At 53.5% G+C, this 12,740-nt stretch overlaps 1 protein-coding gene across 2 annotated transcripts; it reads right to left on the bottom strand.

Annotated features, from left to right (window-relative positions):
- Window positions 1–582: 582 nt before the first annotated feature.
- Window positions 583–11,793, bottom strand: FRS3 (fibroblast growth factor receptor substrate 3). 2 transcript variants are annotated; one of them, XM_051638742.1, is made up of 8 exons: window positions 11,716–11,793; window positions 10,848–10,986; window positions 8,925–9,027; window positions 8,115–8,203; window positions 7,420–7,606; window positions 5,271–5,432; window positions 4,536–4,693; window positions 583–3,753 (listed from the first exon to the last, which is right to left on the bottom strand). In XM_051638742.1, exons 4-8 carry the CDS (start codon window positions 8,178–8,180, stop codon window positions 2,836–2,838), a joined length of 1,491 nt encoding a protein of 496 aa, XP_051494702.1. In that variant the 5' UTR covers window positions 8,181–8,203; window positions 8,925–9,027; window positions 10,848–10,986; window positions 11,716–11,793; the 3' UTR covers window positions 583–2,835. The 2 variants fall into 2 exon arrangements, with proteins under 2 accessions (XP_051494702.1, XP_051494701.1); XM_051638741.1 differs by having other exon boundaries at window positions 8,925–9,060.
- Between the last annotated feature and the right edge of the window lie 947 nt (window positions 11,794–12,740).

The raw sequence follows: 12,740 nt of genomic DNA on the forward strand, positions 1-12,740 counted from the left end.
TCACACCAGCCGCCTCCCACCTGCTGGAGACACTAAGCCAGGCTGGAGGCCACAGGGAGCACCCAAGAAGCTGCCCCAGGCCTCACCACTGGGAACATTAGGAAGAAATTCTTTGCTGTGAGGGTGGTGAGACCCTGGTCCAAGTCGCCCAGGGAAGCTGTGGCTGCCCCATCCCTGGCAGTGTTGAAGGGCAGGTTGGATGGGGCTTGGAGCAACCTCGGCTGGTGGGAGGTGTCCCTGCCCATGCAGGGGGGCTGGATCTAGATGATCTTGAAGGTCCCTTCCAACCCAAACCATCCTATGATTTTTTTTTTTTAAATCTGCTTTCTCCCAAGACACAAGGTGCCACCCAACAGCATCTTCCCTTGCATTCAACCAACCTGCAGACCTCCCGTGCAGGTGGGAAAGGGACCCTCACCTCTTCCTCCATGTAAATATAAAACATTCCATCCTTTGCTCCCTTTCAGGAGAATAAGAACTCTGCATTTCTCAGCTCAGGCAGTGGACAGGCAGGTTGCCAAGGAGGCTCTGCCCTGGGGGAGTTGCTAGTGCTGTCCCAGAGGGTGACACTTACACCTTAGAAACTCTTTATTTAAATATTTTATTTAAAGCTTAACACAGTTAGCTTTTTATATATATATATATATAACCAATTTATCTCCCTTCCCTAAATGAAAGCTAGATTTAGGGGGATACATTACTGGCCTTTTTTTTTTTCTTTCCCTTCAAATAAATTAATTTGGTGGACCTACAAAAATATATGACTTGGGTTTCCTTTCAGTTATAGATCACACAAGGGTTGGGGTAAAGAATGGAAGACAAGCACAAGAACTTCCTCCTGTCCAGAAAAAAAAAAGGAAAAAAACACTGAATTTAGGCATTTCTAGTGTAAAAGAGCCAAGAAATCCATGTTCTGCCACCAGAAGCATGGCATGACTCCTGCTGTTATCACTTCTTCTGAACTGCTCAGCTCATGTCCTTGGTCCCCAAAGGGTCACGTTTCCATGTGACATTACAGCACCAAAAGAAAAAGGCTGAACTTTAAAAATCTGAAAAATCAAGTTTCTGGACCTCAGCAGCAAGGGTGCAGCTGGGTGGTGGGGTTCTCTCCTCTTTCACACTGGATGGTCACTGACTTTGAAATCAGAAAACGCTGGGGACAAGAACACAGCAGGATGTGGCAATGCTTCCTGCAGCAGGACACCCTGGAGCTCTCAACTCCCATCCCAGGGAGGAAGATGAAGAATGCAGTGGGACTCCAGAGTAACCCATTTCTGCCTCACGGAAACACCTCACAATGGCAAAGAGCAACCCAGGGAGGCATTAAGCTGCAGCACATCACCATGCTGAGAAGAGTGGTGGAACATCCTGCAATGGGAGAGGAGCAGAGACCCAAGGCAGAACCTCACACACAGGCCTGGCAGCTCAGTTCAGGCCCAGCCCTGCTGTCAAGAGAAAAATCCACATCAAAGGCCACAATTTCCCCCCACCTCCAGAGAGCCAAAATTCAGCCCTTCCAAGTCCACAGTTGTAGGAAACAAACTGCACATTCACTCCAAACACTGATCAAATATTTCTCATGGATCCAGCCAGGCACGTGGGTGTAGGCAACGACTTTGATACGACTCCAAGCTGGGCTGCCTGGCAGCTCTGCTTGCCCTCCCACATCTCCTGTGCCATTTCCCACCCACCCTGCAACAGTCAGTCCCAGTTCAAACACCACTTTTGATTCACAACTCCTCTTTTCCCCAACTGCAGCTCAGTGAAGCCACCAACCTCTTCTGAGATCTGTTCCCCAGACAGAAGGGGAGAGCCACAGTGAGCACACGTTTCCTATTGGCACCAGTTTTGGCAATTAGCACTGGGATGCAAAAGAACATTTCATAAATAAATAAGTAAACCAATAAATAAATCAAGAACACTTCTGAACAGCCACCAAAACAAAAAAAAAACAACCCAAAACCCTTAAAAATCAGAACAGGGTATGGGACAACTGAAGTTTTCTATACCAAGCCTCAAATCTCTCTCTTAGCTGTGGTTTTCCCCTCCTCTTTTTAAAGCAGGGCCTCTTCAGGAAGTCAGGTTTGTGATCACAGTGTGAGCCCACAGCTCCCTGCCCTCCTCTAGGCATCTCTAGAGTTGCCCAATTTAAACTGAATCTGAGAAAAGGGCACAAGTATAAAAGGCTTCCATGCACTTCAAGAAAACAGGTAACAGCAGAGAGGGGAGAAGGGAGTGAGTCGAGGGGGGGAAAAGGCCACAACACGAGCTCCCACATCACCAGCAAAACCAGAAAGCAAAACCCCATTTTGGAGTGGTCTGGCTCCAGCTCACCTGGAGGCACAAGGCATGAAAATCCACGGGAACCCGGCCTGGTTTGCAGTGGAGCTCCTGAAACAACTGGCTTCTGGAAAGAGGCCTGCCCCACAATTCTGCCCCACACTTCTGCCCTGCCCCACACTTTTGCCCGGCCCCTGCAGCCCAGCCTGCAGGCACTGGCCTGGGCACTGCCAGGCAGCCAGGAGGGCAAACCCCACCGGAGGCCTCCCCCACACCCTCGCTGGCACCTTTTGCCCCTTTCACCAGAAATTGAACCTTCAAACAGCATCATCAAACATCCCACAAGGCTTTGAAAACGAGCGACACAGGAGAGACGGAGCGGGGAGGACGGACAGACGGACTAGCCTGAAGATCAGCTGCAGGAGCCATCCCGGGACACCGGGACGTGGGGCAAAGGGGAAGCAGGAGGCAGTGGCCAACGGAGGCGACAGCGGGTGGCACGACGAAGGGCAGGCAGGGAAGCCACAGCTCGGGGCTGGCACTCGGCGTTCCCCCTCACAGAGGCAGGTCAGTGCTGTTGTGTCGAGTTTTCCGCGAGGTCCCATCATCCCTGGGCAGGGCCCTCTGCAGACTGGACATGGCCGCTGTCTTTTTGAGGTCGATGACGGCGTAGGAGTCCGTCCGGCGCGTTTCGTGGGTGGCAGGAGGTGGGACACGGGGGACAGGTGGGTTCTGGTGTCCCTTGAGTGGCTCAGCCTCCAGTTCCACCTGGATGTAGTTGAGTTGCCGCGGCTGGTCCGGGCAGGGCCGGGGGAAGTCGAAGCTGAAGACGTTGGGGACGCAGCCGCGCCGGGGTTTGGACAAGAAGCCCCCGCGCCGCCGGCCGTGGCCCCCGTGCAGGGCGGTTTTCTCCGAGTTCATGTAGTTCTGCAGGGGATCTTCTTCACCTGCCTCAGAGCAGCCACTGGGGGAAGGGGTCAGCAGGTCCCCGGGGCCCGTGTCCCCCTCGCCGCGCCGCGGGGGCTGGCACTCCCACAGCGGGGGCAGCGACGGCAAGTTCTCGTAGTGCAGCGAGGCCGCCCGGCGCTGGGGGCAGCCCGAGTCCTCCCGGGGGATTTTCAAGCACCCACCTCGGTGGAAAGAGGAGGTGCCGGGGGGCAGCAGGCCGTTGACGTTCTCGTAGACACACTGGGGGGAAGGGCAGTCCTCCTCGCACTCGTTGTTGTTGTTGTTGGGGGGGCAGAAGCGGGTCGTGCGCTCCCGGTGGTGCCGACAGACGTGTCTGCAGTTGGAGGTGGGACCTAAGATGAACTTAACCTCCCCTGGCTGCAGAAAGACCTGGGGATTTCGGTCTTCCAGGGAGCAGCTGTGGTTCCTACGGGGGAAAGGAGGGTGGACTTCAGGCAAGGAGTGCATACAATGTTGGCCCCTCAGCTCCTGATCACCATTGGCCGTGTTGACGTAGGTGTGGGACTGCAAGGAGAGAAGCAGAGGGACAGTGACAGGAGAAGAGACAAGGGGAAAGCAGCTGCCAGCAGCTGAGATTCCAACAGGAATGGAAAATTCTGCGCTGGCTGATGAAGCAGGAGATGAAAGAATTTCAGAAGTTGAAAAGGTTTTGGGAAGGAAAAGGCAAGAGCCATTTCTGGAGTGGTGGGCTGAGGAGAGGGAAAAAGGAGTCCAGCTGCAGAAGACACACAACCTATTGCAAGGTTGGTGCATCTGGCACAGAACAGAAAATAAAGCCCCTCGTAAAACACAGCCTTGAGCAGCTTTCACTTCCACTCTGATAATGGTTGAGACAAGTCGGATTTGCAGGGAAAAATCTTAGATTTTAAAACCAAGAACAAAGAGCTGAACATCAACATTAAAACTAGCCTGAACTTGGGTACATTTCTGCACATCTGTCTGGGGGCTGCAGCAGCAGCTGACAGGACAAGGCAAGATGGCTTGGGCTCACAAGTGAAGTGCTGCTGTTAAAAAATTGCCATGCAAATACTTGTGGATCAAGGAAGCCAACCCAGTCAGCCTTGACAGAGCATCTGTTCTAGTGAAGCATCAGAGAGCAAAAGTCTCCAACAGCAGAATGAAGTAAAAGAGGAAAAACAGAAAAAAAAAAAAAAGGATTGACAAGGTATGTGGATCCCCTGAGTTTTGCTGGAGTAAGAGGCACCCAGAATTGCACAGGACTGTGAGCAAAACAAGCTGCTTGTTCATGGCTTGCAAACAGCAGAATTTAGGCTATCTGGGTTTACCTGCTCCTCAGGGCCAAGGAGGGCATGAGTTGAGTCTTCACCCACAGAGGAATGTCTCAGGCTGCTCACAGAGGGGTGGTGGGCTGCTGAGTATGGTAGGGTTTCTCCAGGGAAGCTGGGAAATCCATTGGGAAATCCTGGGACAGTGTACCCCAGACCTGGGAGAGAATCAAATAAATATTAGAGCACTGGTTTGGTACAAAAGAGGATTGACTTCATTTTCCCAGGAAGCTGGTCTCTTAACTGCACCCTGCAGGGCAGAATCAGCCTGCCTGGGGATGATCCCTACCATGAACTACCCAGTACAAACACAAAGAGATTTTGTTTAAATCTATTTAAGTCATTCCTAACAAAGACAGGAATTGAGCAAACCTGAATTCTTCCAGATGTGGTTTCCTCTAGGAACCACCCAATGCTTGTAGGTGCTACTTAAAAAGAGGCCACGTGGCAGCAGTCCAGACAAAAACCAACTGAAGGGTGACAACTCAGTTGATTATTTGAAGGGCTTTTTTATTGCTGTTTCCTTGGAAACAAAACACCTTGCAGAGAAGTGGGGCCTAAAAATAACCACTCTGCATGGGGGGCACACGTGGACACCAAGACAGGGGTGAGCAGCAAGGCAGGGCATGGGAGAGAACCACAGGCTGCAAAGGGCAAATGCACAGCAGCAATTGCAGATGTTACCCATGTCTCTGTGTCCCCTCCTCTCCTCCCTGGATGCTGAAGGAGTCTTACTGTTGGGTGCCTGGGGGTTCCTGGACAGCTCCCGTTCTGTGGGGTGACTGTTCCTGGTGATGACAACAGGCTCCTCCACAACATTGATGCTGTTACACTGCATCAGGTCCTGAAGCAGATTAAAGATCTCCTCTGCTCGGGAACACTTGAAGGCAAAAATGCCTGCATGGTGACAGAGAGGAAGGTCAAATCCTGTTTTAACAAGAGTACATGTCATTCCCAGATCTAAATGAACAGGCAATTCTGATTTCTTATGCCTTGTTTAACCCCTGCAACCCACAGAGGAAAGCAACCAACAACTTGGATTATTGCACCAAAAGAAATACAATGCCCTGGCTTCCATCTGCCCAAATGCTGCTTTATTCCAAGAAAAACAAGTCAGCACCCCAGTTAGTTTAAGACAATCAATCCCACACCAGCAGAGGTGTGAAAGGGACAGGAAAACCAGTTTAATCTCTATTTTATCTCACTCAGCACCCAGTCCAGCTCTCATTGCCAGGGGAAAGTCTACCCACTGGTAGCTGAACTGGGCCCTGTGGAGTGTGCACGTGAGGGAGGGAGAAGAACATCTTACTTCAAAGATGTGCAGAATTAAGCAGTGTCTCCCTAGCCCCAAGCTGGTGTGTGCTGCACCAACCAATCCCAAGCTGGCACCCACAGACACCAAAGCCATGGCAACAGGAGCAGCATGGCAACAGCTGCTGCCCCAAAGAATAAGGATTTTAAAATTCTAGCCAAAAAAAAAAAAAAAAAAAAAAAAGGCTGTATCTGCCTCAGATAAAGTGGGGAGCAGCATCAGGAAGGAGTGCTGCAAAAAAATTAAATCAGCAGGATAAAATCCTGCAAGGAAGGGAGAAAACTCATCAAAACACAACATCCCTCTCCTTTCTGTCTGCTTTAAGACTGATGAGTAGATATCTGTCTGCTGAATATTTTTTAACAGATGAAGAGCAAATGGCTCTGCTTCACCCCCAATACCTGCATGTAAAAAAAACCCCAAACACAGCTATGGTAGAATTCTAATCCCTGATCTGCATCCTGCAAAAGGCAAAAGAGAAACTGAAGATGAGCAATTCCCATCACTGGCAACTGATAAGCACATGATTCCTGGAGAGGAAAACCCCACATAAATATTGAAAAGGAGCATCCAGCACTACAGATCTGCACAGAGCTCTGAGCAGTCACGTGGAGTCCTTTTGGTAAGGAGGAGTTTGCAAACACACACACAGAATGAGGAAAGATATTTTTTCCTTTTTTTTTTTTTTCCTTTTCCCAGGGATGCAGATGCCAAGAAAACATTCAGCTCTGTAAAAGCAAGAGAGACAGTCTGGTAAAGGAACTAACAGGCACCATTGTAAAACTGGAGTCTATTCCCAGGGCTGCTGATGACTTGGCACATACTCCTGGGTGACTCACTTCCCTTCTCCACCATGGCACCTCCATGCACAGAATCAGTAAAACATAAAACTCCTTCCCCTCCACCTTACAAACTGCTGCCAGACACAAAATGCAAAGCATGAAGGAGAGTTAGCACTACCCAAGGCAGACAGAATGCCCTGAGAAAAACAAAATGTGCTCAAGCAACTGTTGCTACTGATGTGTATGTGGCAGCTCTGTGGAAGAAGTGAAGCCTAAGAGGAACCTGCAGGAAGATGTAGGTGATGCCCTGATGCCCTTTTGCTTTATCCCCAGGGTTAAAGGATGCTTAACAAAGCTGCAGTCTGCAAAAAGCACTTTCCAGCTCCTAAGAAGCAAAGTCCAGCAGCCTCTCCTGCCATCACGGTGCCTCGTTTGGTACCAAAGGGCAGAGCTGACAGTGGAACTGACATCCTGGCTGACACAAAATCCACCCCATCCACTGCTCCAGCCTGCTTCCCCAATTACCTCATCAGCACGGATGCAGCAGCAAAATGAGACCATTAGATTTATGCCCAGGTCCTGAGCCACGATGTTGTTCCCATTAGTGTTTTAATCAGGAGTCTTACCCGTATGCGCACGCACACTCCAGCGTTTTGGGAGAAGAGAGGTTGCAAAAGAACCTGTTGATTCATTAGATGCAGGAATTTGGGAAGACACAAGCATCACCTCACCCTGGCTGCCTGGGAAGAGCAATCTCAGTGTTCCTTCCTCCAGGAATCCCCACACTCACCCTGCCCTGTCTGGCAGCGCCGGCCGCTCTCGAAGGAGAAGAGGTTGGAGTCGTATCCGTAGCGGCGCAGGCAGAGGAAGGGCCACCTGACAGCATCTCGCTTGTGCGTGTGCAGGATCAGCTCCATCTGTGTCAGCTCCATGATCCCAGATCCCAGCTCGTTCCCTTCATCATCCACGTTGGTCACCTGCAGAGGCCACAGAGCTCACACCAGGGAGCTGGGAGCATGGGGGGAAGCCCACCCGTGAGGATCGCGGAATTCCCGCGGGTTCTCCTGCCCTGCACTGAGAGGCCTTTTCTCAGCTGGGACCATGAACTCCTGGCTGGCAGGAGGCACCAAGCTGGCAGCCCTGGAGACTGTGTGCTTGGCAGCTCAGCTGCTCTGCCTCAACACTGACACTGGAACACAGCCCCAAACAGCAAAAGGTTTCCCTCCAGTTCCCCATTTCCTTGCTCGGCTCAATCTCAGTGCAGAGACAATTTCTACTGCAAAAACAAGTGTCTCTGCAGCAGAGGCTGCTTAAAAATACACCCCAATAAACCAAAATCGTAACAAATGTGCAAATCTTGCTGAGTGAAAGACCTCTGCAAGAGCACAGGTTTCCTGTCATGCCTGGAGTCCAACCCATGCTGGGCTTTGCTAGAAGCTGGTGCTGTCACAGACCCTGTGATGGGGATGCAGGTGCAATACTGACCTTAAACTTGGTGGGATGGTTGTCTGGGATGCTGTCTCTGCACAGACAACTGCAGCAGCTCCCCATGACTTCAGCAAAAGAGGTAATCCCTGGGCAGAGGACACAAAGCACAGGACAATCACAGAATCTTAGAACTATTTGAGTTGGAAGGACCTTAAAGATCACCCAGTCCCAACCCTGCATGGGCAGGGACACCTCCCACCAGCCCAGGCTGCTCCAAGCCCCATCCAACCTGCCCTTCAACACTGCCAGGGATGGGGCAGCCACAGCTTCCCTGGGCAGCCTGTTCCAGGGTCTCACCACCCTCACACTGAAGAACTTCCACCTGATCTCTAACCTAAATCTCTCTTCTTTCAGTTTAAAACCATTACCCCTTGTCCTCTCCCTCCCTGCCCTTGTCCCAAGCCCCTCCCCAGCTTTCCTGGAGCCCCTTCAGGCACTGGAAGGTGCTCTAAGGTCTCCCTGGAACCTTCTCCTCTCCAGGATGAACACCCCAACTCTCCCAGCCTGTCTCCAGAGCAGAGCTGCTCCAGCCCTTGGATCATCTCCATGGCCTCCTCTGGACTTTCCCCAGGAGCTCCATGTCCTTCTTATGTAGGGGTCTCTAGAACTGGACACTGCACTTCAGGTGGGGTTTCATGTCTTGGAACCAACCCCTCCCACCCTCTCCAAACATGCAGCATTTACAGCCTGTATCTTCCTCGGTCCCCCTGCACGTGGCCCAGTGGGTTTGGATCTCAAACTCTTCAGTGTGTTCCTCAGCTAATGGACACTGTACAAGTGGCTAATTAAGAGGAACAACTTTCTTACCATTAGGCAACTGTTGGATTTTTTTGGAGGAGAGAGAAGAAATTCCCCCTACTGTCCCTCTATCTCCTTTGGGACTTCATGGTAACCAGGTGTTAAGAGTCACCTAAAACACAATGGAAATGGTCCCATTTTCCACCTGACAAGGAAAACACAAGTAATAAATTAACATAAAAAAACAAAACAGAGAAGATGAAAAAGCAGAGGGGGAAGGTTGCAACTGAAGTTGCCTTCAAATAACATAAGGTAGGTGCATTTTTTCTTTATTATGAAGATAGAAATTAATTCTGCACAGACCACTCCTGTAGTTACTGAAAAAATATCCAGTCTACAGCTAAAACAACCTAAAAATAAGAGGTATTTTACTTCTTGGCTTTGGGATCCTACAGAAAAGTGGGGTTTCTCAGGGCCACTGTAGTGCAAATAAACCACAAGAGTGTTACTGAACATCTGAGGAATCACAAGTCTCTGCTCCTTGGGAATGTGAAGATGCCTTCACTCCATGGAAGGTCCTTTGGGGTGAGAGAACCAGCAGCTTTTAAAGCAAGTGAACACAACAGCTGTTCTGCTTTGGACTCTGAAAAGTAACAAATGCCAGAAAACACAAAACCTGAGCTAGCTGACAACAGCAGCAAGCAGAGGCACCAAGCAGGCAGGGGCTGCAGGAGCTGGCAGCACTGCTGCCTTTGATGCAAACTTGAAGGACTTCACCTCCACCCCAGGGCAGAGGATTCAGCAGCAGGGAACACCAGAGGATGCCATGGTTTATTTGGCAAGAACTCCTAGAGCTCTCCATCTGAGGTGTGTGAGAACAAAGACACGGATACCCAGGGGCCTGGCACTAGGGCAGTAAATACAATGAGGAGATGGGAAAGCTCCCACTCTGCTGGGCCAGAATCCACCTCATCCTCACTCCAAATTAAACAAGGAAACACTGAGTTGTATCCCTTGTTGCACAGAGGGAGGGGGCAGACCCCATGGTGAGCTGACCAAGGGGTCCCAGTTCATTTTTCATCTCAAAACAGAACATGAACTACCTTCCACTGCAAAACCAGCCCTTAGCTTTGGACCCTGAAGAATTCCCTGCCACGTCCTAACTCAGCAAAGTTCCCCAGAAGAGGAATGTTCCCTTTAGAGCAAGCTGGAGCTCGGGCACAAACCCAGCTGCTGCTGCTTGCTTCTTGCTCACACCCCTGACAGTAACACCACATGCTCCCTGTTCACAGCAATCCTGCTCAAGCCATCCTGCCTGGTTTTCTAAACTCAGTATGGATTTACTCCCCACTGACCTTAAGAGGCTTTGATCAATAATTTAGCAACAGATCCCTCCTCTCTGCTTCATCTCATCTGGTCACTAGGGGCCTTGTCCTCTGCTGTCTGTGCCCTCCCACTCCCATCTCATTAATTCCCACAGGAAAAAAAGAAGTCTTGCAGCAAACATGTTACCTTTGCCCCCTCTTTCTTCCTTTATTTCTCTCTCCCTCTGGTGCTCCCTCCACCCACATCTGCCTAACCCACAAGAGGGGTGAGGCTGCAGTGCTGTCCCTACCCTGAACAATTATTATAGTCAGAATGAACCAAATGAGAAAAAAAAAACCCCACAACAACATGGAGAGATCCCTGAGCACTCCCACTGCTCCTCACTGCTCAATATTTCAGTGGCATCGCTTCTTGGAGACACCAAGACTCCTGTCCCTTGCTCAGTGCTTCCAACACACACACCTTTTCCAGCAGCTGCTTCCCTCAACCAGTCCCACCAAACACTCCAGCAGCCAGATACGCTTCCCTGTGAGCAAGAGCACGAGTCTCCTCACCCCAACAGCTCCATCCCCCCCTCCAGCCTCCCCACCTCCCCGGACCCCAGACCTAAACCCTCCTGGAAGCCTTGGCAGCCCTGCTGGGCCCAGGCTCCAGAGCCCAGCTCACCTCTCCCAGTTTTCACAGCCGGGTCGTTCGTTCTCCTCCCAAACCCTCCGCTCCTACAGCGGCTCCGTCCGTACCCCCCAGCCTGCAGAAGACCCCTCATGTCTCCACGCTCCTCCATCCCATCCTCCTAAACCTGGCTCTGAAAAAAGAGGGTCCACCTCATCCCAAAAGACCAGGGCACCAGCGGGACCTACCGTGCAGGGATGCCTGGCGTGGAAGTGGCCCCACAGCAACCCACCCGTGACGGGGACCCACGGCTGCCACCAGCACGGGGAGCTGCAGGGGGGACACCTCCAGGGGCAAGAGGGGCTGCTAGCCAGGAGAAGGGGCTGGAGAGGGGGAAGAAGGGGCTGGAAGGGGGGAAGAAGGGGATGGATGGGGGGAAGAAGGGGATGGAAGGGGGGAAAGAAGGGGATGGAAGGGGGGAAGAAGGGGCTGGAAGGGGGGAAGAAGGGGCTGGAAGGGGGGAAGAAGGGGATGGAAGGGGGGAAGAAGGGGATGGAGAGGGGGGAAGAAGGGGATGGAGAGGGGGGAAGAAGGGGATGGAGAGGGGGGAAGAAGGGGATGGAGGGGGGGGAAGAAGGGGCTGGAAGGGGGGAGGAAGGGGCCTGCACAGCCCCGTGGGGACGGGGAACATTAAGGGAAGGGGCGAGTCCCGGGGGGTAACGGGGAAGATGGTGCAAGAAGAAGACGAGGGAGTGCGGAAGGGACTCGGGAGAGCACGGGGAGGGGGCACAGGGAGCCAGGGGGGCACAGGGAGCACAGGGAGGGGCACAGGGAGCCAGGGGGCACGGGGGGGGCACAGGGAGCCAGGGGGCAACGCGCGCCGCGGGGGGGCCCGACCCGAGGCCCGAGCGCGAATCGGTACCTGAGGCGCTGCCCAGCCCGGCCGTCCGGGAGCTGCCGGCCGCCCCCCCGCAGCCCGCCGGTCCCCCCGCAGCCTGCCGGTCCCCCCGCAGCCTGCCGGTCCCGCGGGGCCCGGGCTCGGGGCCCAGGAGCGGGGCCGGTTCCGCCAGCGCCGCGTCCCGCCCGGCCCGGGCCCGCCGGGAGCAGCGAGTCCGCCGGCAGCTGCCTAGAGCGTCTCACGCGGGGAGGACCCGGGGCGCGGCCACCAGGGGGCGCGCTGGGGCTGCGGCGCCGCCGCTTGGGGGCGTGGCTAGGGGAGTGGGCGGGGCTAGGGGAAGGGTCCATGGGGGGCAAAACGATGTGCCTGGGGGGGGGGGGGTGTCCTGGGGCAATAGAGGGTTGAGGGGGGCAGAGGGGGAGGATTGTTTATTGAGAGAGCCAGGAAGGGGTGCTGGGGGGGCAGTGGAGGGGGATTGGGGGGTCTGGGGGGGGGAGATGGTCTAGGAGGGTCAATGGAGGGGGATTTGTGGGGGGGGCGTTCTGAGGCAGGAGGGGGTGCTGAGGGTGTGAAAGGAGTGAAATTGAGGAGGGGTCTGTTGCAGGAGAGGGTGCTGGCAGGGTAGTGGAGGGGGTTGGGGGGTTCGGGTGGGGAGATGCTATAGGAGGGTCAATGGAGGGGGATTTGGGGGGGGGGCGAATCTAGGGCAGGAGAGGGTTTTGGGGGGGTGTGCTCTGCACCCAGCCACCCCTATTCACAGCATCCCTGTGCATCACCCATCCTAGTGCCACCAGTATCAGAGCACTGAACCAGCACAAGTTGTGGCAGCCCAGTGCTGGGGTCCCTCAGGTGAGCTGCACCCCCAGACCCCCTCAGCAGGGGCCTGTTTGCTCCTGGTTGGGCTGCCCAGGGTCCAGGGCCAGTGTTCGGCCTCGAATGAGGCACAGCTTCCCACTGGGAACCTGTGGGGTCTCTGGGGGTGTTCCAGGCACACATGAGGGGTCTGCAAAACAGCAGGGAGGCCACCAGGAGCATTAGGCTGGGCTGCA

The sequence above is a fragment of the Apus apus genome, chromosome 23, assembly GCF_020740795.1.
Source record: "Apus apus isolate bApuApu2 chromosome 23, bApuApu2.pri.cur, whole genome shotgun sequence".
Classification (NCBI taxonomy): Eukaryota; Metazoa; Chordata; class Aves; order Apodiformes; family Apodidae; genus Apus; species Apus apus.

What these genes read in the sequence shown, in the direction of transcription:
- FRS3 (XM_051638742.1), bottom strand. Translation starts at nt 8,180, where the DNA reads ATGGGGAGCTGCTGCAGTTGTCTGTGCAGAGACAGCATCCCAGACAAC. An exon ending in ACCATCCCACCAAGTTTAAG is followed by an intron (nt 7,607 to 8,114) that starts GTCAGTATTGCA and finishes TGGCCTCTGCAG; the next exon opens with GTGACCAACGTGGATGATGA. An exon ending in GCGCTGCCAGACAGGGCAGG is followed by an intron (nt 5,433 to 7,419) that starts GTGAGTGTGGGG and finishes GTCACCATGCAG; the next exon opens with GCATTTTTGCCTTCAAGTGT.